At 53.9% G+C, this 26,232-nt stretch overlaps 1 protein-coding gene across 3 annotated transcripts; it reads left to right on the top strand.

The window, feature by feature from the left end:
- Positions 1-789: 789 nt before the first annotated feature.
- Positions 790-25,097, top strand: EDA2R (ectodysplasin A2 receptor). Of its 3 annotated transcripts, none has more exons than XM_056360002.1 (9): positions 790-882; positions 6,726-6,836; positions 7,505-7,683; positions 8,445-8,530; positions 8,809-8,973; positions 9,472-9,618; positions 10,081-10,571; positions 11,192-11,240; positions 11,648-16,181. In XM_056360002.1, the coding sequence occupies exons 2-9, from the start codon at positions 6,750-6,752 to the stop codon at positions 11,941-11,943; spliced, it is 1,500 nt and encodes a 499-aa protein (XP_056215977.1). In that variant the 5' UTR covers positions 790-882; positions 6,726-6,749; the 3' UTR covers positions 11,944-16,181. The 3 variants fall into 3 exon arrangements, 2 of the variants coding, with proteins under 2 accessions (XP_056215977.1, XP_056215978.1); XR_008825531.1 differs by lacking the exon at positions 790-882 and adding an exon at positions 10,865-10,995 and having other exon boundaries at positions 5,580-6,836; positions 11,648-11,734; XM_056360003.1 differs by lacking the exons at positions 790-882; positions 11,648-16,181 and adding an exon at positions 23,946-25,097 and having other exon boundaries at positions 5,580-6,836.
- The last annotated feature ends 1,135 nt before the right edge of the window (positions 25,098-26,232 follow it).

The following is a 26,232-nucleotide window of genomic DNA, read 5'->3' as shown; positions in this document are numbered from 1 at the left end:
CACAGGGCAATTTGGTACATGCTGTGGTGGAGTATGACTTGTGCACAATAATCCTGGGACACTTCCAGGATGACTCCCCCAAACCACCCGAAGGACTGAAGCGGTGAGTCACACCAAAAGCACTGTCAGGAGTTTAATTCTGAGCGCGAGAAAAGCCCCTGGCCATGGCAGTCCTGCGCTGCCCCCCGCCACGGTGACGCTGCGCTGCCCCGGTGCCGGCCCACGCAGCAGGTGTGTCTGGCGGGCACAGGCACAGCGCCACAGGGCACGCTGGCTCTCGGCGAGGGACAGCCGGGCAGGGGCGCTCCCAGAGGCCCAGACCCTCCAGCTGAGGGACCAAGCCAGCCCAGGTCCCCGGGGCCGCAGCATGAGGCTCCGGGCAGCGGGCCCCCTCCCGCCGCTCCTCCGCGCCGCCGCCGGGGGCTGCTCAGCCCCCAGGACACCAGTGGCCCGGGGCTTCGGTTTTACCACATCGCGGTCAGTAACACCGGGACGCCCCCTCGTTACTCTGCCCCTACGCCGTATAGCACAGCGCGGCTCCCCGGTCCTGGCCCGGGGTGGCCCCGGTCCTGGCCCCAGTCCTGCCACTGCCGGTCCCCACCCCGTACCGGTGCTCGGCGCTGCAGATCTGAGCCGCTCCCGAACGCTCCTGCAGGGGGCGTTCATTTGCATATCCCCGCCCAGGCGGCAGCGCCCGCCAATGGGAGGTTGGGGAGGCGGGCCGGGGGCGGGGCGCCGGACTTTCGCCGCTGCCTGGGACGCGCTGTGCTCCACGCGGGGTCCCGCGGAGCCCGGTCGGCCTCGGTACGCTCCGTCCTGCCGGTGCCGCCGCGCTGCGTCCTGCCCGCGCTGCCGCTCCGTCCTGCCGGCACCGGGACGCAGGTAAGCTGCGGGGTCCGCGCACCTGCCCGCCCGCCCGCGGGGGCGGCTGTCCCGACCCTCCTGGTGCCGGTGTCACCGCCGGGCGGGGGCGGTGGAGGTGGCGGGGGGTCGGGATGGACTGCGGCGGGTCCCGCACCCGGGATACACGTGGGCTGCAGCCGGCTGCGGCGGGCACCCCCGAGGGGCACGGGGGGCCGGGGGCGGCGGAGACCGGGGCGGAGGGGTGCCGGGCAGAGGGCTGCAGGGCGGACGGGCCGCCGGGGGGCCGTGGAGCCCCTGGCCGAGACGTGCCCGGGCATATCCCGGCGCGCTGCCCGCCCTCCCGCGGCCGGGCGGCGGGGGGCGCCGTCGGGGCCGTGCGGCTCTCGGCAGCCGGTCCCGCGTGGCCTGGGCCGCGGCCGGGCTGGGCGCACGGGGCTGGTGGGCGGCGGGCGAGCCGGGGCCTGCCGGGGTGGGGGGGAGGCGGGCGGGGGCTCGGGCGGCAGCCGCTGCAGGCGTGGGGGCCGCTGCCACCGCCCCCGGGCGCGCCGGGCCGGCGCGGGGGCGCCCTCGCAGGGAGCTGCTCGCCGGGCCGGCTGCGGGACCCGCGCGGTGCGCGCCCCGTGGAAACGTTCAGGGGTTTGGCCTGCGGACGGGTGCCAGAACCGTTTCAGGGGCACGTCTCGTTAGTGCGGGTAAGCACTCGTTGCGGTTGTGTTTGTGACGGTGGCCACTCAGATTACGCGATGCTTTTCACAGTGTAATCTCCGTGATGGTGTTTATGATGGGGTTGAAAACTGCAGAAGAAAACCCCAAAACTTTAACCCAGGCAGTCCAGACAGACTGAGTTGTTGTTGCAAGCAAGACCGTGACAGTTACTAAGAGGTAGATGTGGGGCAAAAGCCAGGTGGGAAGAAATCCAGAGTTTTCTGAAAACGGGTAGGAGTTCTGGAAGTCTTTCTTGGGATGTCTGGTAAGGCAGAGAGTGTGGATGCCTATGGTGGACAGCCAGAACTTGACAAAAGTCAGTAGGTATGGTCCCAGGCGATAATTACTTACCTCTATGTGGTCAATATAGGCATAGAGCCTTGTGGCTTTAACTCTGGGGCCCTGGGACTGAAGTCATTGGTGTCCTGCAGGGATGTTGTGGTCCTCCAGAACCCTGGATTCTCCCTTCTCAAGCCTCAGTTGTCCACCGTGGTTTGTAGCCTGGCTCCCCAGCTCTCTCCGGGGGCATGCAGCACCATCATTTAGGCCAGGATAAACCTGTGCCTGGGCAGATGCCTTGTGGGACTCCACGAAGCTGAATGGGAATAGCAGCAAAGCCAGGAGGGTTGTGCTCTGCCCTGTACTGGGGGAGCTGATGTTGTTTCTGATGCCCCTGGCTGCAGCTGGCATCGGCAAGCAGGAGCCAGAAGTGAGCGTTGCAACCTGGGGGCTCTTGCCATGTGATAAAGGGAGATGAGACCAGCTTGGGGTGCTTTCACCTTAAGCAAACAGAAGTTCCCAGCCTCTCCAAATTAAACAATTAGTGCACAATCTGCTGAGTAGGATTTCAAAGTATATTGAAGAACCTGCTGATTTCCAAGCCATGTGGAAAGATTCAGCCTTTCCCCACCCCCTATTTTTTACTTCTCTGAGCAGTCCTTTGTCTGCAAGGCATCTTCCAGGGTGGCAGAGTCACTCCCAGCATGGTTTATAGCATGGGGAGGTGCAGATAGATGCTGTCCAGACAAAATGAGTGTGGGCTAATGAGCAGGAGCAGAGGAATGACTGAGCAAGAGACTGGGACTAGACACTGCCAAATGCAAGGCATGCAGTAATATTTTCCAGATAACATTTCATTTTTCCCCCCTCCTTCCCACTTGCAGTACTTATTTAGGATTTCAACGCTCTAGTTTTATGTTCCAATGTATACAAGTCTCTCATCTGAGATGCGGTTACTGCCTGGCTGTGCTGGTCTGTGGTACCACAGAGCAGAAACCTGCTGTGATGGTGACGTGGAAGAGCTGCTGCCAGTGTGCAGGTGCCAGAGCCCCTGAAGGTGGGTCTCGGCACCCCCCTCCCTGTCCCCAGCGAGCAGAGACCCACAGCTCAAGGGGACAGGTCCCACGCCTGGGGCAGTGACCAGCCCAGTCCATCTCCTGCTGCAGGTCCCATGCCACCCTGCCTGCCCCCGGGTACCTGCTGGCCTGTAGTCAGACAGGGAGAAACAGAAGTGCTAACACTTCCACTGATGATGCTTTTTGTATGCTTTTGATTTGAAGAATCACTTTACCAATATACGAGTGAGCGGAGGTTATCTTTATTCAGCAGCACTAGGTGCGTGGGAGATCACTCCACCAAAGTCATGCACACCTAGGGGACTTTTCAGTCTCTTCTTTATACAAGTCACTCATGTCTATTCATTAACTTTCTGGGAAATCGTTTACATATTCATTACAATTCTGGGAACTCATTTACATATCTCACACCTGCACAATATCCTTGAGGAGTGGTCTTCTGGGGGTCTTCAGGATGAAGATCGTGAGTCTTCCTCCAGTGAACTTTTTACCTCTTTGTCTCTGCACAGACTCTGTTCCTCACTAAACTAGTGACCATGATTTCAAGTCCTTGTCTTTGCCACCTTGCATAGACAACAAGAACTTAGGACCAAAGGACCTTCTTAAAGATAACAAAAATCCAAGGGATTAGCAATTAGTACATCCTTTATGTCAACAATAAGGGTCTTTGGACATTTCCCAACTTTCAGATAAACATCTTCAGGTAAGTGGCACATCTTTCATCATTCACTTTCACTTACTGATTTCCTTGCCCTCTTTCTCCTACCAGAATCCATTACTGGACACAAAAGAAATAGTTTAGATTCCCATATAGTCTAATTTTTTTGAAAGTTGCGTTAATGGAGCTCCAGAACTGTCATGGAAGTGAATGAACTGCAACTTGCATTGTAGCTTTGTTGAAATGCTTTTTATCTCATGCAGTGAAACTCATTCAGCAACTCATGTTTTTGCTGCCTTGAACAACAACACAGCGGGTAGCATGTTCTGCTTGCCTTGCTCAGACAAGATGTCTCTTTAAGACAATAAAAGAGTCCTTTAAGAAACAACAATGTCTTTAAGTTAGAAGATTTCATGCATCTTGAAACGATGGCAGTATGTTTTGCTTCCCTCCAACCTAGAAGCGCATTGATACTGTGTCATGTTTATGTTCCTCACTTGCAAATAAAATCTGTTGCTCTGGCAGTCACCTTGGGATCCCGTGCAGTTTCCAAAGGGTTGGGTGGGTTTTGTTGTTTGTTTTTGCTTTTTACTTTTGGCTAATTAGGACCAGTTGTTTCAGTTGCTTATTAGACTATCAGAAATCGCTGCTTTACCAGAGCAGTGCTGTGTGGTTTGGACGTATGCTCCACTTAACAAATTAAATGTCTTGGTTCTGGTATTGTTAAAATAAGAAGTATAAAAATCCCACAGCTTTGAATTTCATGCCAGATATTCAACAAAGTGTTCATTCCATCTATCATTATATTGTGGCTTGAGAAACAGCAAGACTGCTCTACGCATAATGGTTCTGCTGGCATGGTTGCGGTCCCCCCCCTGTCCCGGAGCGATACAGTCATGCTGGCAGATGGCCTTGCGCATGGAGCTGTACCGGCATGGGATACACTGTGTAACTTTCTGTATTGGGAGAAACTGGTTTAAGCTGTGCTCTTCCAGGGAGACAGTCTGCAAGGGGTGTACCCTTAGCCACAGGCCCTGCTGAAGTGCAGAAAAGTCTGTAAATGTATGGGAGAAAGTGGTTGTGTTGTGTTCGCAGGACAGTTTCACCGAAGAGACTGCTGGTTTGGGATTGTTTTTACTTCTTTATTGTGTTATAGCAGCACTTTGGAGAGCTGGTGAAAATTGGTCCCCTTGTTCTCCAGACTCTGGTGTCTTGGCTCATTTTCTGTTGCCTGCAGTCCTGTTTCACATGTCTTGTGCTCTTGGAACGAGTGAAAAGCCTAAATCAAGCTCCGTGCTCCGAGCCAGAGCATCAGCGGTGCTGAGCCCACTGCATGGGGCAGGGGTGAGCCAGGCTGTGACACTGAGCTCCCTGGGAGGGTGGGTTCAGGCTGGCAGCATGCTAGCCCTCCGAAGCAGTTGTCACCCATTTGGGACCTGTCTCCCCCCTTATTATTTTTCCTACTGGATTCAGCCTGTAGCCGAATGCCAGCGCTAAACCCTGTGCTTCTCCCAGGGCACTGGCACCGAGCTCCCTCCTCGCCACCTTCTGAGATGGTGACGAATCTCCTTTATTTATTCGGTAGTGTCGGTAACCTTTACGCTATTTATAGGCTGTGACTGTGCCCCTCCCAAGATGTTTGCAAGATAAATTTAGCTCCCTTTAGCTTCTCATCGCCGGTCCTCACTGGCTTGCTCTGCCTTCCCTTGTATCGGCTGATGAGACCTGGCCGTGTACAGGAGCTACACTGAGGGGTGACTCACTTTCTATGCTCGTCCAGGGCAGGCTTCATCTCGAATGAATCTCAGTCGTTCAGAGCCTGGGGAGCCTGTCCAAGTGTCCACTTCCAAAAGGCAGCTGGGAGTGGTGGGAGATTAAGCTGAGGAGTGCAGAAAAAGCCTGCAGAGGAATGCTGCCATGGGATGTTGTGTTTGGTGCCTGGGAGGGGAAGGGGGCTGTGGCAGGAGGGGGTGCTCGGGGGCCTGCAGTCCGCTCCCCTCTCTGCTGCTAGAGCCTTGCAGGGGACGGGCATCCCGGCCAAGCCCTTCCTCCTCCCGAGGCTGCGGAGCAGGACAGCTCTGGTTGACATGCCAGGTTTGCCCAGGTGGTTCAGGGTGGTGATCTTCAAAAGAGCATTTTCAGGTGGTCCCTGTTCTTGGGGGGTGTTTAGAAGTTAACGAGTCTTGCTCCCCAGGCTGGTTGAACACTGTTTCTGTCCTGATTTGCTGCACGAGGTTATGAGGAAAGCAAAATGAAGATTGGTCTAGTGGGGGTGGATTTTATTTCATTTCTGTCATTGTGGAAGAACCCACCTGGAATATGCAGAAAGGAAGAGACAGCCCCAAAACTCCAAATAAATTGCTGGGGTTTGTCGCTTCAGTCAGAGTTGCTTGCTCTCGGCGAGGTGCCTGTCCCGTGTTCCCCTGTGAGCCGCCCTTGCTGATGGTGCACACTGCAGCTGGGGCGGTTCTGCCATTAGCTTCAGCTAAGCCACTGTTTCACCTTGGGAAGGCTCTGGTTGATGTTTTTGTGGGCAGGGGGTGCCTCTGTTCTGCTGGTCTTCAGAGATCTCTGCAAGCAAGCCCACACTGAGCTGCAAGTGGGCTTGCAGAGCAAGACCCTGAGCAGCCCACACAGCCCCAGGCCAGCACAGCAGGGCTGCAGGTATGTGTCCTGTTCTGCTGGGGATGCAGCTGGCCACCAGCATTTGGTCGTGTCAGACCAAATGCTGGATCCAAAAGCTGGTACTTTGCTGGGACTGAGCTCTCCTGATAATCTGGGATACCCAGACCTACAGCCAGGGCTGGCAAAGTCCACTGGCAAATCAGTGACCTGAGCAGTTGGTGCATCTACCTTAATACTGGAAGTTAAATTTAATTTGCTCCATTGTGAAGGCTGCAACGTGATAGCAGAAGCAGGTGGTTCATCACCAGCCTTGCTGGGAAGCCCTCCCTGAGCTGCTGGAGCTGCCTTCCATGCAGTGGGAACAGGCAGCCCCCTCCTGCCAGTGATGTCCGTGATGCACAAGAAATGCAGGCTGCCATCCCACCTGCCAGAGTGGAAACTTCTGCCCGGTGAAGGGCATGCTACTGGTCTGAAAAGTGCTGGGGCTGGCTGTGACCTCTGTCTTCTCCTCTTCTCAGGCTCCCTGCCCCTCTCCAGCCCGGATGGACTGCCAAGAGAGCGAGTACCTGGATGAGCATAGGAAATGCATCCCCTGCAGAAAATGCATGCCCGGGCAGGAGCTTTCCAAGGTAAATCGGCTGCTCTGGAAGGACCGGGCATCATCTAGCACCAAGGCTTTCACAGTGCTAGGTGAATCCTCTGCCAGTCTTCCTTTGGAGGGGTAATGCTAGGTCCTGGCATGCTGGGAAGAGCTGGGACTTGGTGGGAAGGGACAGTGAATGGTCTCACCCTGGACGGAAGGGTGAGATGATGCAAGTAGGAGATGGGAAGGGATTTTGGGTTGCTGCTGCAGTTGCCTTCTTTTCTTTTGCTGATGGAAATCTGAATATCTGAAATCCCAGTCACAGCCCCAAGTGAAGTTGCGCTGCCCAGCCAGGCTGCACAGTGGATGGTCACGAGCAGGGCGCTTCTGCTGGGGGTTTGACCCAGCCTCGGAGGTGGGAGTTGCGGTTCCTACCCCAGGGCCCAGGGGTCCCCCCTGCTTCCAGCGCTGCTGGAGCTTTCCTCTTCCCTAAACACAGCTGGGGGAGCATGGCAGGGCAGCAGCTTCCCAGCATGTTTCCGTCAGAGCTGCTCTGGTGGCATCTGCTCTTGGCTGGGTTCTGAGGACCCTTTGCATGAGCAGTAACCCCTCCACCCTTTGCCCCCAAAGAAGGGGTGCTGTTTCCATCGGTACCACTTTGGGACCTGAAGTGGCTTCTCACTGCAGCTGTGCACCCAACCTCGTGTCTTGCAGGACTGTGCCGACAGCGGCGGGGGGGATGTGCAGTGTGTTGCCTGCCCTCCCAGGAAGTTTAAGGACAGCTGGGGGCATCACGGCTGCAAGCCATGCCTGTCCTGCGCCCTCATCAACCGCATCCAGAAATCCAACTGCACATCAACGACCAACGCGGTCTGTGGGGAGTGCCTGCCGGGGTGAGCGGAGCCTGGCTCTAGCAGAGCCGCAATGATCTCACCTGGGAGCATGCAAGGAGGGGATGGACAGAGGGGGCTTTATCTGAGGCCACCCAGAACATGGGACATAAGAGGAGCCCTGGTGAGCCAGGCCTGCCTCTTTGAGGACACTGCTAATGACATGCAGGTCAGACCCATCTGATGGCCCCCTTGTAGCTCCATAGAAGGGAACCTGAAGGCTCCCGTGAATGAGCAGTGGAAGAAAACTTCCAGGCCTGAGTTGTTCCTGTGGACACCAGAGTGGTTAAGCCCTGGAAGATGAATGGCTGTAGACCATTACAGTGGGTGGTTACCAAAGAGGACAGACCATGCCTTGGGTGGTGAGTGTAAGGGGTTGCTGAAATGAAGGCTGCTGCATACAACCAGTCTGAAATGCTGGAGGGCTGTGGACCACATGCCGGCACGCTGTGGGGCTTGGGACAGAGGAACAAGTCGGTGCTCTGGTTTATGAGACTCTATCCCAGATGCGTTTGTAGGCTGGGGTGTTCCTGTGCCTTCATGGAGGTATCGTGCATTTTGACAGACCAGGACAGGGGTAGGCTGTTCAAGTGATGTCGCTCCTTGGCAAAAATGGCTGGCCATGAAAAAGTGGCTGCGGGTACGGCTTCAGCCAGCGATGGAGAGACCTGCTGCCTTGGATTGTCCCAGTGTGCCAGGGCAGGAGTGTGGGGGGTTGCTCACCATGGGGCCTGCACTGCTGAGACCCTCTGCTCTGTTGGCAGGTTTTACCGCAAGGCACGGATCAGTGGGCAGCTGGACTGGGAGTGCATCCCTTGCACCAAGCAGACACCCTCCTCCGAGCCCCAGTGTACGTGCCGTCCCTCACTGGTGGCGGGCAAGCTGCTGGGGTAGGGTGGGCACTGTGGGCGCGGTGGGGCAGGCTCATGGTGCACACAAAGTCCCTGTGACTGTGCCAAAGGTGTGCACTCGGATGTGCACCATCCTTTCACTGATCCTGCTGGCTGCTGCTGTCCTGCAGACCTGCTGGAGGAGGTGCAGTCATTGTGGGTGGAGAGGGATGGGCAGGGAGGGGTGGCCCAAGCCTTGGGATTAGGCTCCAGCATTGTGTGGCTGGTGTGTTTGCAGGTCGGTCCAGAACAAACCTGGTGAAGGTAGCTGTCCCCACCGTACCGCCGCAGGACACAGCCCTTCTTGCACTGACCAGCAGTGCCCTGGTCATCATCGTACTGGTGCTTCTGGCACTCTCCATCATCTACTGCAAACGGTTTTGGAAGAGCCAGTGCCAGCGAGGTGAGTCAGTGCCTGCAGCGCTTCCCCTTTGCTATTCACACGCGCTCGTGGCCCCCTCCCCACTCCCCAGAGCAGTGCCCCCAGCATTGCTGCTCGTGCAGCGACCCAAGCGTTCCTGTGCTCAGACAGGATAAACACCTCATCCTGTTTTTTACATCTGCAGGACCTCTCTTGTGCTTTGCCTGCTGAAAGATGCAGAGGAACCTCCCTCACCATTAGTACCATAATTAGGAAGAGAAAGCCCTTTGTCAGAACTGGCGATCCTCTCTTCCTGGGGTTTCTCGGGGGTGGGCTGAGGTTGAGTGACTCTTGGCAGGGCTGGAGGACTGGTAAGGGAAGGGGGCGGTGGGTTTGGTGGCTGGGGTTGGGGCAAGTTGGCATCCAGCAGCATGCCAGGCAGCTCCCAGCTCCTCACTGGCAGACATACCACACGGCTGAGGAGGTGCTGGGGAAGCAGGCCAAGCCTTTGCTCAGACTGGTTCTCCTGTATCCTCCAAGTCTTCCTCAGGACTCAGAACTTCTCAGGCCAGCGAGCAATGTTCCCGACCATGGCACAACCCAGCAGATTCCTGTGTGAGGAGCAGATGTCTGGTCCCTGCTGCCTGGGTGTGAAGAACCTGAGCCCCTGCTACAGGCAGGCAGAAGGTACCTGCTCCTGCTGCCGTCCCCTTCCTCTGGGGAGGGAGGGTGGTGCGGGGCTCCAGCTCCTGCAGTCCTAGGACTTACTGAGATGCCCTTAGGCAAGAAGGATGGAGCCAGATGATGTCTTGAGTCCCACCAACATGAAATCTGGGGCCTTTCTTAAAAAACGCTTGCAGACCTTGGAGCAGAAACACTCCTGCACAGCCCTTGTGGCTCATGATCCTCTCAGCCCAGTTCCTGTGCAACTGGGGGAGGGATAGACCCCAGGCAAAACTTTGCAGAAGGGCGCAAAAGTGGGTTTGCTCAGTGGTGGTGCAGGGGATGAGGCTCTGACCCCTGACAGGGTGCTCCTGGCACTGCCCGCAGGCCCTGGGCCAGTGGGTTTAGCAGCAGGGCTGGCAGACCCCCTGTGGGGGCCAGGGCAGATCCCGGGCTGTGCTGAGCCACGCTGGTTTCTGCTTTCAGGCCCCGTGGAAGCAGTGCAGTTCATCTCAGATGGGGAAGCCGTGGGGCTCCAGCTCCCCTCTCTCCAGCTGGAGATGGACTTGCCGTTGGGTGTCACGGTCAGCGCTGCCTCCAAAGCCCAGCTGGGCAGGGGCCTCCTGGAAAGCCAGCCCCTCATTCGGGCCTCAGGCTGTGGCGACTGCCTGGCTGGGGTTCTGCTGCCCTCCGACCCCAGGCAGGGCCAGCTGGGCATGGCGGAGGCCCTGGCCCCCCTCTCCTCCTGTGCCTCTGAGATGCAGCACAAGTGGCCACACGCCCCAGTGGAGTGCACCGAGCTGGACCTCCAGAAGTTCTCCAGCCAGGCAGAGTTTGCAGGCAGCGAGCGGCCGGAGGAGGCAGCAAGCCAGGCAGCACAGAGGGTCCCGGCAGAGAGCAGTGGCGTGGGGCAGCAGGGGGCCCAGTGCCCACCCTCCACCTTTGCAAATCCCACCGCTGAAAGCGGGGAGCAGCCGGTAAGTTCCTCCAGCCTCATAGCTCCTCTAAACAGCTGCCAGAGACCCGGGCTGGGGCACAGCAGGTTAGGGATGTAGACTAAGGCTCATTAATATCTGGCACTAACCAGCACTTACAAAAAAGCAATTTGCCAGATGTTTAGTGCTGTGTCACTCAACAGGCCATCAGCCATGGAGTTGTGACCTGCGGGGGTGGTTTCGAACACCCAAAAGACCAGAGTCAATTTATTGAATGTACAAGCATATCTTTAATTGATGTGCTCTTGTGTGGCTCCTGTCCTCTTGCTCTCCAGAAAACTGACCTGGTACCAGGGGGGCTGGTTCCACCTCCTTCTCTGGTGAGCTCCTAATGAACCTGGTGACTAACATCATTGAGGCTCAGAAAACGTCTGGCAGAGAGCTGCGTTTTACAGCCTAGCTCCAGGTGACCGTTTATGGAAGCAGTGTGCTGGGAGGCCCTGCAGCATCCCAAGGAGGTCATTGGCTCCGTGGGATGGTAGTGCTGGAAGGAGAAGTGCTGGTCTGAGCCTCAGGGATGCCCCTGTGATGGCCCTGGAGCAGTGGCTGGCAATGCTGTTCTCACCAGGCTGCCACCAACTCTGGGGTCTTTGTCTTGCCAGGTGGATGATGCCCAGAGCCTCGTGACCCAGATCAGCAGCACAGCAAAGGGTAAGTGTCTTTCCAGCCTCATCTTTGTTACTGGTGTAGTGGGGAGAGGCAAATCCTTGGAAGGAAGCTCCTCCAGAAGCCCACCATGGCTGTGTGGAGGTGCCAGTCATGACTGGGACTTGACTTGACTTTCATGGCCTTTGGTACTAGTTCACAGGGTAGGTTTTTTGTGATACTGCCTGAATGGTCTGTGTGTGGGTGGCAGATGGATGCCCAGTTGTTACCAGTTACCAGCCTCCCCAGGACTAAGCAAACTGAAGGTGATGCTGGAGGAGGTACCTGCCCTGGCAGGGTGGCATTTCACCTGTTCGGTAGGGACAGGGACTGGAGTCTGGCTGCTCAGTTTATCCTTATCCTAGCTGGATAGGTTGGTTTCTACCCCCACTTTGCTGTGTTGCTGTCCCCAGGTCTCCTGGTAGCAGAGCTGCCCCATTCTTTGGTGCAGTCACTTGCCTTCTTGTTGGACCCTTCCTTGAACAGCGTGAAGAACTTCAGCCACGTGGCGCTGGAGCTAGGGGTCGCACCCCAGTTGCTGGGGCGGATACCTGGATTTGAGCAGCTCGTCGCTCACTTTGCTTACTCGGGAGATGCAGTCACCATCCCACTCCTGGCCCAAGCTCTGCAGCGGCTCCAGCGGTTCGATGCCCTGCTCCTGCTCTGTGACCACTTCGTGCTCAGCCAGGCTCAGGGCCACCAGTGCTAGAGAGGACAGAGAAGGGACGAGGAAGCTCCAGGCACTGTGTGTACTGGTATGGGAGAGGATTTGGTAGCCCTGCGGACACATCATCTCTGGTGTGCACGTGGGGAGTACGTGGAGATGGTCTTTGCATTGGGGAACAGAAGGATGCGACGGGGAGCACCCCTCCTCGGGGTTGTGCTGGGAAGCTGCAGCCATGCCTTCTCCCAGGCTCTGTGTGAGAGGGTTTGCTTGGGCCTCTCTGGAGCCCATTTTTCTCCAGCTGTTGACACCCTTGTCCAGCAGCAGAGTGCTGCCCGTTGCTGTGCCCTGGTGCTCTCACTCTGCAGCAAGCCCCATGCTGCTCCGCTGTTGGTGTGGGGTCCCTTGGCCATGGGGCTAAGGTCTTTGCAGGCAGCCATGCTCCTATGGGCACAGCCATTGCCTCTCCCATTCCAGCTTTCCTGTCCTTCATCTGGCCCATGCTCTGCTTTCCCAGGTGCTGGTTGCCACTTTCCCTGTTTACTTTTTCACTTGCTCCTCTCCTGTGTGCTGGAGACTGCCCTCACAGGGGACCTGGCTGTGGCTGCTGTGCTGGGCTCCAGCCTTTGGTCTCCCCGTGCCGCCCTGGCACCTTCCCCTTGGTGAAGCGGTGCAGATTCTGTGATTCTAAGTCTCTTACTGATCTCTGGGTTGGGCTGACATTTGTCCTTGTTACAGTGCTGTGGCTGCTAGCCTGGGGAGGGTGCTGGCCCACTCCCCTGGCTCCTGCCGTGCACCCCAGCCCCACAGACCTCTGCTGAGCACCGAGGCTTGGCAAACACCCCTGTGGTGGCATGGGTGGCTGGGGCAGGGCTGCTTCGGGGCCGGGTCCCGGGCAGAGCCAGTGCTGTGCCCGTGCTGGGCAGCAGCTGAAGCCATGACCGTGGCTGCACCACACTCAGTGGTGATGTCCCCATGCCAGTCATCACAGAGCTGGCTTGTTTTGAAATATTTTTTCCTCTTTTTGTCTGTTTTTTTTTTTTCTTTTTCCCTGCCTAAAAATGGCCTGATTTTCTCATTTCTGGGAGTAGCTTCCAGGGAGGGGAGCACCCTTCTGCTTTTAACTTCTTCCTGGAGGACCTGTCAGGGCTTGAAGCAGTCCCGCCTGCGTCGGGCACCCCTGATTTCGGGTGCTGTGTCCCGGGGCTGGTGGCTGCAGGCATAGCCAGGCTGTTCTGAATCTGCCTCCAGCCCCTGAGACGCTCCACAGGATTTTGCTGGCGGCCCGACAGACGGGGCTGGGGGATGCAGTGGGATCCCGCCTGGCGTGTGCGCGGGGGTGAGGCGGGGGCGGCCAGGCACGCGGGAGCTGCCCGGGGCGGGGGCAGCGCGTTGCTGCCAGCCCGGCCGCGGATGCCGATCCCGTTGAGCTCATGGGTTGCGGCGGGCGCCCTTGGCCCGAAGCTCCCTGCGACCCGCGGATCTACGCTGGGCACCTTTAGGTGGCGGATGCCAAGCGCCGCCCTGGGTTGTCCTGGGGCCCCGGGTGGCATCGCCGGGGCCGAGCCAGCGGTGCTCGCTCCGCGCTTTGTTCCTCAGCGCCACGGCTGGCGCCGGCCTTCTGCCATCCCCCGTTCCGGGTCCCGGCCGAGCAGAGTTTGCCAGCAAGCGGCACTGTTACCCTTGCCGCCCGCCCGGGCACCCGCCAGCCTTCCCGCCGAGCTCTCAAGTTTTGCCTTTTATCTGACCACGGTACTTGGAAAAAAGCAGGCGACCTTCTGGGAAGGCAGCCCTTCCCTCAGAGCTGGCCCGACGCGGGTATTAATAGCTGCTGGTTGGTTTTTTTTTTCTTTTCCCCGTTCAATGCTGTTAAGACTTGAACACACTCAGGATGCGGTTAGATAAGGAGAGGCATGGCCAGTTTCAGCTGGATATGACACTTTCTCTCCCCTGCTGTTTGTTGCTTCCAAGGTCAAGGTCATTTTATTGGTCTCTGCTCTGCAAGACCCAAAAGTATTAGACCTTGTACCTGTTTTAGGCTAGGGTTAGCCAGGCTCTTGTTACATGCTTGGTCTGTTACGGAGCAGTCAGGAAAAGTATTGCTAAAGCAAACACAGCCTGGGGTCAGGGTATTTTCATTTGAGGTTTATCTGCAGCAGGGAGAGAGTGTTTGGATTAATCATGTAACAAAATCAAATAAATATTTAATCCCTCTGTGGACACGCTTAGTCACTTCCAGCGGGAATTAAGATAAATTTACCTACAGCTGCCTGAGTAAGCATTCCTGTAGCTCAACTCACCAGCTCTGGCTTTGAAGTTGAAACTAGTCAGGGTGGCTTGTCCTGCGTGTCCCTGTGTGGGTGTCACTGGTGCCACCAGTGGGTTGTCCCTTGGGGTGCCCAGAGCTGTGGCCATGGGGCAGGGCGGCAGAGCTGGGCCGCCTCCTGTCCCACCACAGCCTCAGGAGCAAGGGATGGGTGGGAGTGGGTGTTAAATTAAAAACGGTGAATAACGAGGACATCGTCACACATGTGTGCTGCAGGTCCTCACGTTCATCCCTCCCATGCGTGCTGAGCAGTTCTGCTGGCATGCCAGAGGGTGGGCTCTGGACCCATTGGATGGATTACTTCTCAAATTATTATTTTTTTCCTCCCTTTAAAGAAATCAGCCTCACTCCCTTTGTAGTTTTTAAGGTAAACTATTTTTCAACTGTTTGATGTCTAAGCAATATTATTCACGGCCAAAACTTAACCTCTGCCTTGAGGCTGATGTGGCAGCGTGTAGGGTGGGTTTGCACCGTGCTGTATACAATGTGTAGGGCAGGTTTGTGCCATGCTGTACACGGTGCATGGGGTGGGTTTGTGCTGTGCTGCAGCTCCTGCCCTGCCAGGCGATGCTGGGTGCGCTGCCTGCGGTGCTGGGCTGGCAGCACGAGGCAGGGGTGCTTTTAAGTGTGTTTTAAGTGTTTTCAGCCCTACCCAGAGCCCCCACACTTGGTGTGAGTTGCTGTGGTTGGTGCTCCAGGGAGGCTTGACCCTGCACAAGGGCATTGTGGGGGGGTGCTTTTCAGCCATTCAGCCCCTCCAGCTCCTGCCAGCTCACTGGTGTTTGTGGTGGGCACCCTCCTTCCAGCTGTGGTGGCAAAATCAGCTGTGTTTACAGGGGCAGAATTACTACAGGTGGCCTTTAACGCACCCCCGTGGGGGGACCCCTTTGGCCAGACTGCCAGGAGCCCAGCCGAAGCCCTCAGGAGACTGGAACTACCAGAGCCTGAAAAGCAGGACATAACACTGTGAGGTGGACATGGAAAGAGCGACTGTCCCTGGGTGATGAATTTCTTTAGCTGGGAGCCAATGGACTTGACACTTGACTCTTGCTTTTTAATAGTATTTTCAGCACAATACATGGAATGTAAGCAAAGGAAATTCCCATAGCGCTGAATCTCACGTTGCAGCGTCAGGAAGCTGTTTGTGCCAAGCTGGCATGACTCAACAAGAGCTGAAAGGAATCAAATAGTTCAGCATATGTGCAAAATTTGGCTAGGGCTGAACGTTGGAAATACTCTCGTGTGGCAGGATTATTTTATTTTTTTTTACAAGCGATTGTTTTTGACACCACTCTTGTCTGGAAGTCTGATTTGCAGAGGAATTTATATGATAATTTTAAATCCAGCCCTGTTGTGGAAAGCTCTTAAGCATAGACTTAAACTAAGCACATGTTTAAATCCTGTTAAAGTGGTCATTAAAACAAACAAATAGTACATCCTTGGGTGCTTTTCTCAATCAGGGTTCTTTTAAGAATTGTACCTTGAATATATTTTTACAGAAGCAGGCAATACTGAAGAAAACTTGGTTTTAATGAGCTGGGCACACTTCCTAGAAAAGTCTGCAAGTGGTAGGGGGAAATGCCCCATTTGTTTTGGATTACTTAATAATGCAGACTCTGGTGCTTTTCTTATTAAAAAAAAATATAAAAATTGAATAAATTTCTGTAGCCATAGCTTACCTGGGGCAATACATGGTGTGTTTTATGGTGGATGTTACTTTTCTTTAAGGTTACAAATAGGTTATTTATATTTTTGTAAATTCTGTGTAATTACCATTGTAATTTTGAAGTAGTTGTTCCTGTTGTTTTCTGGGGTGATGTTTGTATTCAAATAAAGCAGAAGCCGAGGCTCCTGCCCTTTTTGTTAAACAAGGGGGTGTGTGCGTGCCCCACATTCCTCCCAGACCCGGTGCTCTCAAATGCTGTGTGTTTGTGGTTAAATAAATTTTGGAGCTGGAGGTGGTGATGCTCAGAGTTTTGATTCTTCTCCTCTCCAGCCTGTGGGTCTGTGTTGGGCAGCAGCATACAGGCAAGGGTGACTGCGAGCCCCCTGCCTGCCCACGGATCTGACAGAGGGGGACGTCTGGGAGGGGCAGGCATCTCAGAGAGAGATGCTGTTGCAGCTGAGTCAGTCAGCCTCATGGCACTGGTGTGGGAACGGGGCAGCAAAGGCTTAATCGGGTGCTGCTAGAGAGGAGCGGCCGTGGCCTGTGACCCCTTCCCCACAAGCTGCCTATTTCTTCTGCAGGCTTAATCTTCAGAAGGGTCAAATCCCAGGGTGGGGGGTTGTTGCGTGGTCTGGGTAGGAGGCAGAGACCCCGTAAATGGTGCCCAGGGACCTCCGGTTCCTGAAGCTTTGCTGTGGAACAGTTGTTGAAGCTTGGTAATTATAGTGCTTGTTAAGTCTGTTCATGCCCTTACATTTGGTCTGTTCCTTAAAATAATTATTAGAATGAAGGATGTGATGATTATTTTTTTTTCTAATTAAAGTTGTTATACTTGTCCAAACTCTTGCAGGCTTTATAGGTGGTTGTAGTGCTATAGCTCGTTGCTAGTGTGAAGAACACCCACACATGATGCTGTTGCGGGCAGTCCTGCATCGCTCGCTAGCTGTGCCTCCTGCTAAGGCAATACAATAGGTATGCATAAAGAAGCCTCTGAAATAAAGCCCAGAAGAACCAGACATTCATCACTGAATGCAAAACCATAGTATCCGTCAAGGTGCTGAGTATGCATGGTTTCCAAAGAAGACTTTTCCATGGAGCTCCTTGGGTGCATGAAGCCTCTGTTTCCACAGATGCTAGAAATAAAGCACTCCAGGTTAATAGTGCAATGAACTTGCTGCTGTACCAAGGGCAACCAGCCTTACTGAAGGTCTGCAAGGGGGAAGTGATCCTGATGCCTCTGCCTGTACCAAGCCCCAAATGAAACCACAGGTGGATGGTGCAGGCAGAGGTGCTGGAGGCTGGGGAGCACCCCAGCCCTCCCGCAGGCGAGGCTGGGCCTGGGGCTGTGAGCCCAGCCCATGCCCAGCAGCTTGCCTGAGGCTGCTGGCAGGCTGCAGGAAGGCTGCCTTTGGGTGAGAGTACTGGAGGCATCTTTGTTGGGAGAGCAGCCTCTTGCGTGCTGTTGGGATGGGAATTTGGAGTATGCCTTGCCTTATCTTCCAGTGACTACTGGTTATAGGGCTGTAAGCATCTAGGACTTTGCGTTCTCTGGTGTCTGAGGGCTGGACACACTGCAGTAGGTAAGGTGTGGGTGGGTTTGGCCCTACCTCAAGGGTTTGCTCTTCTGGAGAAGTCCTTGGGGTGACCACTCCCATGCAAAGCAGATGCTTCCACCCAAACCAGGAGCTCCCTGTGAACAAGAGGTTTACACCCTGCGCTGCTCCTTGCCTCAGAGCATTTGTGTTGTCTGGTCTCGCCTCAGTTTTGGCTGATGCACGAGGAGAGATGACAAACCGTGTTCCCCTCAAAGTACTTGCGACTGCTGTTCCTAGCGCTGTGATAAGAGGCAGACGTATGTGGGCAGAGCTGGCAGAAGGAACGTGTGTGCTCCATGCAAGTAGAGAAGTGTGGGGTTGAAACGAGCTGCCAGGCGCTCAGAGCAAGGCTGACTCCTGCCTCTCCAGCTCCTGGTGCCTCAGTAGCCACAGCCTGCAGAGGATGGCAGCGTGTTAAGATGCTGGGGTATACATGGTCCTCACCTCAACTGCCTCCGGGAGGAACGTCTCCAGCTGGGATGCAAAGCTGTACAAAGGCATGCAGAGCACACGGGCCGACTGCCTGACAAGCCTCCGGTTCCAGAGGAGGATGCCAGTAAATGCTGTTTGGCCCACATGAGGCACATGCACTGGGTGTTCTTAGGAGCTGGTCTCTGGAGCAGGAATGCAGATGTCTGTCCTGCCGTTCCCAGCAGCCACAGCTTGTAGCCAGTGGTCCTGCCAAGCCAGATATCCCTGACCAATGGGTTTTTGCTTTAAAGAACTTGGCTGAAACAGGGCAGGTGTTGAGATACATCACTTGCATCCCCTGATGAAGTAACTGCAAAGGTGGAGACCAGTGACCCTGTGTCCTTGTGCAGACCAGTAAACCCTGAGCAGACCTTAAGTCCTGCTGAGGTGCTATTGCAAGTCAAGTGGGCTCTTTGCATCCTTCTCATCAGGAGCTGCCATCTGAGGGCACATCCTTTGGCCTGGTGAGCACTGCGTCGCTAAGGGGAGCTGGTGGGGGGGTCTGGCCAGGCTGAAGGAGATGTTCCCACTAATGAAATGCTCTGGGTCGGATCCCGCTTGGCAGCCTACAGCAAGCACCAGGCTAATTAATGAGCCCTGCACTAACAAGGACTGTGTGATCTGTGAACAGTTATGTCAGACAAGCTTTCTAAGGTTTCCCTTGTGCAGATTCTGGAGGCACAGAGCAAGTGCTTTCACAGACCTTTTTCCTGAAACCCTGTGTTTGTTTGTCCGTCTTTGGTCTGGGTGGGGTGATCTGGATTAAAAACAATGTGGTGTTAAAATACAGACCAAAAAATTCCACTTACAGGGCAGGAAGAGGCCCCATATGAGCAGAGGAAGGCTGCTCATTCCTCTGCAGGAAAGGGTCAGAAGAGGGGAGGTTGTGCTCCTCGGGGGAAGTTGGCTGAGCTGCCAAGCTGGGGTCAGCACATGGCAGAAGTGAAAGGTGCTCAGTGACACCTTGGGAAGGGCAGCTTTCCTGCTCTTGCATTTCGTTTTCTTCCATACCCTATAGAAAGCTATGATGTTTAAACGTAGGCCAACAGGCTCTGAGGAAAGGTGATCCACCACAAATACGAGAGGCAGCAAACCCACTGGCAGCAAGCGGAGCGAACCCTGCGGAGGTTTAACCTGGCACAGCTGCTTCGTTAGCACACACAGATGCCTGATTGCATTCCATTACGTGACACAAGACTCTCACTAACGTTCGGAGTGCATTTCAGGTGGGTTGAAAACCATTCCATCAATTTTTTGTCAGTAGAAGGTACCTTAAGCCAGGTCATTAACATCTGCTTGCCCAGCATGAATAGTCTGGCAGAATTTAGGTGGGCAGCCGGGCACCAAACCACATCTGGACTTAGAGGCTCACCAGCAAGGAAACTACATTCCTCCAAGGTTTTCCTTCAAACACCTGTGACAGGCTGTCCTTGGACGCAAGCGTGGGACAGCCATGGAGAAGGGGAAGGAGAGGAGGAAGGTACTGCTGGTCCCTCCTCTCAGCCTGGTGCCCCATCATGCCAGGTTGTTGCAGCCGTGCAGACCCTGGCCGGGGGAGCAGAGCCAGGGCTGTGCTGAGAGCATCGCCCGTGTCTCTGCACACAGCAGCGGTGGCAGCCAGCTGCTGCAGTGGCTTTTAGGTAAGGGGTGGCAGTGGCAATGCAGCAGCTGCTCGCAGTGGAGAGTCCAGCTCTGCTCTCCAGCCTCCCCATGCACATCTGCTACAAGGAAGAAAGAGGAGAAACCTCAGGGGAACAATGTCAGGGAGAGAAGGGGATTCACAGGAGTGAACTCAAGGAGAAAGCGGGTAATTAAGTTTCAGCTCATTTTCACATCATTAGGGACAGGCCCAGGTGATGCCCAGCTCCCCTGTGCTCTGCTGCTGTTCCTCACATGGGCATTACTCATCCCTGTAGGCATCGGCACTTAGTGCCGTAATAAACCACTTCTACCGCTTGGCTCGTCTTGCTCAGCCGCACCTCCGTGCTCTCTTTGACAGAGTAATTGCAGCACTGAACCTTTAAATCCACTCTGCACAAATTTCTGTGTGCTCCTGTCTCCTCTGCATAAGCAGCTAGAGGGTAGTTAATTAAATTTTGGTTGTTAAAACTGAAGACTTAAATCCATTTCAGAGAACTGTCTTTCCAGTCCCAAATTTCTTTCCTTCTCCACTTTCCTCTTCTTCTCCACACATGACTTTTTTTATGGTTTGTTCTCTGCTTTTCACATTTTGTATTTTCCACAAGCTTTCCCCTGCATGCACAGTTCTTGTATTGCTGCTTCTCTGCAGGACACAAGGGCAATTAAAGTGAATGAAAACACATTTTACAGCATGTTATTGAATTATTGAATGTGTTTGCCAGGAGACAGAAATTTCTTTTTCTTCTACCTTCCAAACTCACCTTTCAAACCGGTGGGCTGACCCACAGGGACTCTTCAAAAAGCAGCTAAAAAGCTCCATGGTGCATGTATCCGGGGCATCAGCATCTCTGGTGGCTTTCCATCACCTGCGCAGCATGGGCAAACATCACCCCACGGCTTTGCTGGGCAGACGAAGCAGCACCCGCGCCCTGGGTCTGCCTCTGCTGTCACCTGCCCGCCCAGCCCGAAGGAGTCGACCCCCGCCTCAGGTCACGCTGCCCTGGCTGCGTGGGTGGTGGGCTGGGAAACTGGGCATTGTGTTTAGAGGATTAGGAGGATATTAATGGCAGCAAATGCTCTTAACTGGAACTGAACTGGAAGCAACAAGCAGAAGTTCATTTTTTAAGGCAAAACTTTGCAGCTCCAATCATAAAGCCTTGCTGATGAAAACAAGCACTCACTCTGTCTTCAGGGACAGTCTGATGCCAATAACTATTATTATCCATGAAAAATACATTATTATCCCAGTGAAATTCCTGTATTCCTTCCCTGACTCTTGGTGGTAAATGAGGCTTTTTGAGACTGGCCAGCCCATTTCTGTGTGACAATTATTATGCTAACAGGTAATGGGCTGATTTTGGATTCAAATGTAGCTGCGCTGGGGAACAGAGTTTTAGCAAAAGAATAAAGTGTTTTTGCAACCCATTCAATACCTCTTCAAACTCCGCCTCACATACTCCTTTGAACTGGTTTTAAGGAGTTATTGGATTACAAATAAATGCCTCAATCAAATCCAACAACAATAGGGCCAGTTTTCATCATTTCTTGCTGCCTACAGTTAATTTAACACAAGTAGGAGCAACAAGCACACGATGCCTTGGGATATTTGCCCCAGCCACCTCCAAAGGCTGGACGAGTCGGACACAACCCCGAGCCGGGGGGCTCTGTCCTGCGTCGCCCTGATGCTGCTTGGTGGGTGCCACAGGACCCGGGGCACGCAGCAAGGACCATGGTGGGGGCTGCTCCACCGGCAGAGCTCCACCGGGGGTAGGGCTGGTCGTGAGCTGCTCTGTGTCCTCGATGAGTTCTCACCCTGGTTGTGTCCAAGAGGGTCCTCCCAAAGCATGTGGCCCCTTACCCCAGGCACTAACGGGGGTGCACTCCTGTCCCACGTGCCACAGAAGGGTATCTGAGATTGCACCCTAGCACCCACAGTGTGTGTATGTATACATACATACATATATATAAACATAACTTAAATGAAGTGGAGGAAAGGCTCATAACCTCCACTTTGTATAGGGAGGGAGAGAATATATTAGCAATGCTTAAAACAACAAATAGGAAAATACTGCAGTTCCTCCCACCTTCACCCTCACTCTCTCCTTCCTTTGCAATGACCAGGAGAAATGCAAAAGCGAAACAAAAAATTCTGACAACCCAGCTTTGGAAAGGGTAGGTAAATTGGTTCAGGCTTGGCCACTAGGCTGTTACTAGCCCGGCATAAGCCGAGCCCAGCTCAGGCAGACAGCAGTGGCTGCCTGACCGAGCTGAGCAGGGAGAAGAGGCTGAGGGAGGTAGGATGCAGGACAGGCAAAATGGGGTGCAAAGCTCACGTTGCCAGTGGGACTGCAAGGGGAGAAAGCAGGAGGCATCTGTGGGAGAGCAGTGAGCACTGTGGGTCCACACCGTCCTTTGACCATCACCCACCATTGCTCCAGCCAGCGCTGCGAGCACTGCATTCCAGCAAAGAGCTCTGGTTTTCGTGGTGGTTAACTTTGCCTCATGGAAGTAACTTCCATGGATTTTTACCACACTCTGACTGCCTCACCCACATCAAGTTCTTATTGGAAAACTCCAAATGGAAGAATTATGCTTTCCCCAAGAATGAGGTTAGTGGAAAACGTGTTTCATACACATATAAGATCTCATTAATCTGGCTGACATTTAGCTGAAAATGGCAATACCTGTAACAGAACGCATAGGCACAAGAATGCCAGTTTTCATGGGAAGCTTTAATTTCCTGCTTTTTTACTGTTTGATTCTCCCACACTCATGTCCTTTACAGCTGTCTTGTGAAGGTTTTGGAGTAGAATATGTTGGTCAAACCCGACATAACATCCCCAAACACTTTGCTGTCGCTTGCTGGCCAAGGCAGATGCAGGCTCTCACCTCCTGGCAGCAGGTTCCCCGGAGGTACCAGCAGCCCGTGCCGGCGAGCACACAACCTGCAGCAACGATTGCTCCATTTTTGCTGGTATGAGACACTGTGTCCACACCGCACACACACACTGTGCACCTCCCTGCCCACCACCACCCCCACCCACACCACCACCCCCCCCCACACACAGAGGAGCTCTAAGAAGATCTCAGCATCTTTCACAAGCAGGCACCAGGCTGCCATTAAATGGTGTGACCGTTGTAGTTTCCACACGCTTGGTGCCAAACCTGGAGTCACCATGGAGGGGCCGGCACAAGATGATGAACAAAATGCTGCCAGGGCTACCTTTGCCTCTGGCGAAAGCAGCTGCCTGCACAGATGAACAGGTCTCTGTTGGGGTCCAGCTGCCCACACAATGTGCTCCTGTGAATGACACCTTAGTATAAAGCCTCCCTTCCCTCTCCCTTCCCTCCTTTTAGCTCCCCAGCTTGTTTTTTATTTCCTATTCTATTCATTTGCTGTCATGCCAACATCCTAAGATAATGAAAAGACAATCGGTGCTCTTCACTTACCAGACATTGTGCCTTGCCATGGTAAGTGCTCAAAGGAACAACCAGATAAAAGCTTGTAAATCAGAACTCTTAAAGTTTCCAAAAGAGCTTTAGTGTTTCCAAGAATATGTAGAATAAAAATCATGGAAAACTACACGATATTTGGGCTTTCTGTGCTATTTTAAGCTTCTGTAACAAGGGGTATTAGGCAGGCTGGTGTTGCCAGTGTCGTCCCTTTGCGCTTTTTTTTTTTTTTTTTCTTACCCTTTTTATACCAGTCTGCAAGTGCCCAGCTGTTCTGTGGGCCAGACCCTTTCTGGGCACATGTGACATGGTGCCTCTCCCAAAGGCATGCTCTGAGTGCATGTCCCCGTTGATGAGGACACTCCCTATAATTGTCCCTTATGGTGTTCCATAAAGCAGTTGGTTTTGTCATTAGCAGACAAATTAGATGGTCCATCAATCTGATTTTATAAAGCAATTTGTCTGTTCTTATCTGTCAAGGCAAGGAGATTTTTATCAGGTCTGACATGGAAAAGTCTCTTCAAGTAACAGACTTGTGCTGTAAAAGCAGACACATGGCTTCTGCTGGACTCAGCCTGTTGTTTTGGGAGGGGGGTTTATTACTATTTTTTTTTCCTCTCTCTTCTGATAAGTGACAGCTGATCTTAATTGCCAGCTCATTGCAGAGGGCAGCATCCTCATGTGATTTGGCATTGCTGAACAAGGCATTATTAGCCAGTATGGGCTCATGGGAGAACAAAACCTTGTTACAAGTGCCAAATGTGTTACTTCAACCCTTATTACTGGGGCAAAGTTAAAAATAGGGGGCAAGGGGGCAGCCAGGCAAGCAGTGCTCTTGCTTTGCTGTCTGGGGAGACTTCCAGCAGCCTCCTAAGGAAGGTTTGCTCTCTTGCAGCACACCAGACACAGCTGACTGCAGACCTCCCTGCTCCGGCAGTGCCGCCTGGCTCCTCTCCTTGCCACTGTTACCTGGCCTCTCCAGCACAACCCAGAGCATCGCTCAGGCCCTCACCAGAGCTGCAGCAGTGTTTGGCAAGCTGCTCCTATGCTCCTGCCTCGTGCCATCAGCCAGTGACCCAAATGGCTTCAGTCCTGTTCCAACATAGACATCCGAAACGCGGCATTGCCAACACATCCTGGCAATGAGTTTGCCACTGGCATGCCTGCTCGGCACTGAGCTGAGTGGTGCAGGCATCCGTTGAAAAGGTATGTGCACTGGCAGTGCTCAGGCATCAAGCTCAGGGGAGCAGTTTAGGAATATATACTGGAATTTGGGTAGGGATTACTGCTGAGCACTGGTGGGACAGGGCAGCTTGGTGAGAAGCTCTGAAACCTTACACTGAGCTGACTCCAGCATTGTGCTTGGTGCAACAAACCTGCCTGTGCGCTGTCAGTACTCCTGCTTGGGCTTCATCCAAAGTCTGGGGAGATCAGAAGCATTTTTCTCCCTACCGCAGTGCAGGAGTGATAGCTCGAGGGAGGCAGGCATGTTTGCTCCTCAGTCGGTGAGAGGGTAGAGCCATCTGCCCTGACTTGAGAGAGCAGCTCTCCTTTGCTGCCCATGGCAGAGGGTGTCTGCTCATCATCTTCCAAGTGTTAATTCTGGGTGTGCCCTTTGCATCCAAGCCTCCTGGGAGAGGTTCAGGCTTTTTCCTCCCTGGTCTGGGAGTGACCCAATCTACTGAGTTATATCTCAGCGCAAGAGGATGGTCTCTGACACAGACCCACCTATATTCCCCTTTACCAGGGCTTGATCTGCATTTCAATGAGGACATTTATTCCTTCAGCATGCTTTGGACAACCCCTCAGTACTGTTTTCCACTTGAAGAGCTAACTGATGATAATTGTATTCTGTTTCTTCTTCCTGAGCTAATTTTCTGACTCATTGTGGGTATTTTTCTGCTTGCTTTTTGTTAATCTAGTTGGCATTTTGTGGTTTCTTTGTTCATTATGTGATGGGGCTATATAAGGGGATTTGTCTCTGGAATTCAGGTATCCCCTGCGCTGTGTTCTCTGTTATCGTCTTCATCAGCAGCTATGCTGAAGGCAGTTAGATGCATTTGGCATGAGCTAACCTTAATAAATCTGAGCTGTTAATCACTGAGACATGTCTCTGTTGAATCTTCACATACTGATTTGTGTGTGCTGAAATAGTTTGGAGTAGACTTCTGGTAACTCAGTGTTTTAATAATCTGCCCCCCAAATTCACCCTCGGGGTCTTGCCTCCTGGGGCTTTGCCTGCCTGGGACAGATCCAAGTCATCTGCCTGCCAGGGAGAGCCGTGCCGCAGCTGCCAAAGACAGGGGGTAACGGCTCGGTCTGCAGCACGGGAGCAGGACCAGGGCTCTCTGGATGGCACTGGCTTCCAGGGGGACTCTTTCACCCCACGCTTCTGTCCAGCCCTCCAGCCTCAGGACTGCCATGCCATGGGGCTGCCATGCCATGGGGCTGCAGAGAGCCGAGCATGCTGTTTCTGCTGCCCACACACCGCTGCCTGCTGCCCTGGCCAGGGCAGGACTCTGGGCACAAAACCCGCAGCAGCCCATGGGCACAGCCCCTGGGAACAGGGAGGAAAACACCCACTGGGAAGCAGTGGTCCCATTTTTGGAAGCTCTCCCTTGGTCTCATTGGTCTTGGTCACTGGGCTGCCTCTGGCACCACTCAGGAAGCCATTCCCACAAGTGAGCAGCATGTCTGAAGACAAATTAATGAATGTTTAAGAATCTGTTTACCTGCTGAGCTGGCTCAGGCCTTGGCCAGTTTCAGCAAAAGCAGACTTTCTTAGGTTCTCTGTTCCCAACCTCGGCTGGCTAAGCCCATTGGCTGCGGCAGCAAGCCTTGCGCCTGCAGTTCAGCAGAGGTGCAATCCCTTGCCCCTCAGTCACTGTGCCTTGCTCAAATCAAACAACATAGCTCAGTTTATTATTTTTTTTTTTTCTTCATGCTGTACATCCTATAGTTTGCCTGAGTGCCACTGTGTTAGTCAGGGCATCCTCAAGTGATACAAGAGCCTCGAGGCAATGGGCAAAGCGTGCAAGGCTTTCAGGCTCATCCAGGCATTGATAATTACCAGCCTAGATAGCTAAGCCATTACGAAGATGCAATACAGTCAGCTCTTACATCATGCCCATTTAGGGGAGAAAAATTTAGCAATGAGGAGATGTTACAATTGACAGATCCAA

This window comes from Falco biarmicus, chromosome 14 (assembly GCF_023638135.1).
Source record: "Falco biarmicus isolate bFalBia1 chromosome 14, bFalBia1.pri, whole genome shotgun sequence".
NCBI lineage: Eukaryota > Metazoa > Chordata > Aves > Falconiformes > Falconidae > Falco > Falco biarmicus.
The sequence above is the reverse complement of the archived record's forward strand: the minus strand, read 5'-3'. Positions and strand labels throughout refer to the sequence as shown.

Bases quoted from the DNA above. Each gene is read 5' to 3' on its own strand.
- EDA2R (XM_056360002.1), top strand. From the start codon at position 6,750: ATGGACTGCCAAGAGAGCGAGTACCTGGATGAGCATAGGAAATGCATC. The intron at 8,531-8,808 runs GTACGTGCCGTC...GTGTGTTTGCAG, and splicing joins ACCCTCCTCCGAGCCCCAGT to GTCGGTCCAGAACAAACCTG. The intron at 11,241-11,647 runs GTAAGTGTCTTT...TGCTGTCCCCAG, and splicing joins GATCAGCAGCACAGCAAAGG to GTCTCCTGGTAGCAGAGCTG.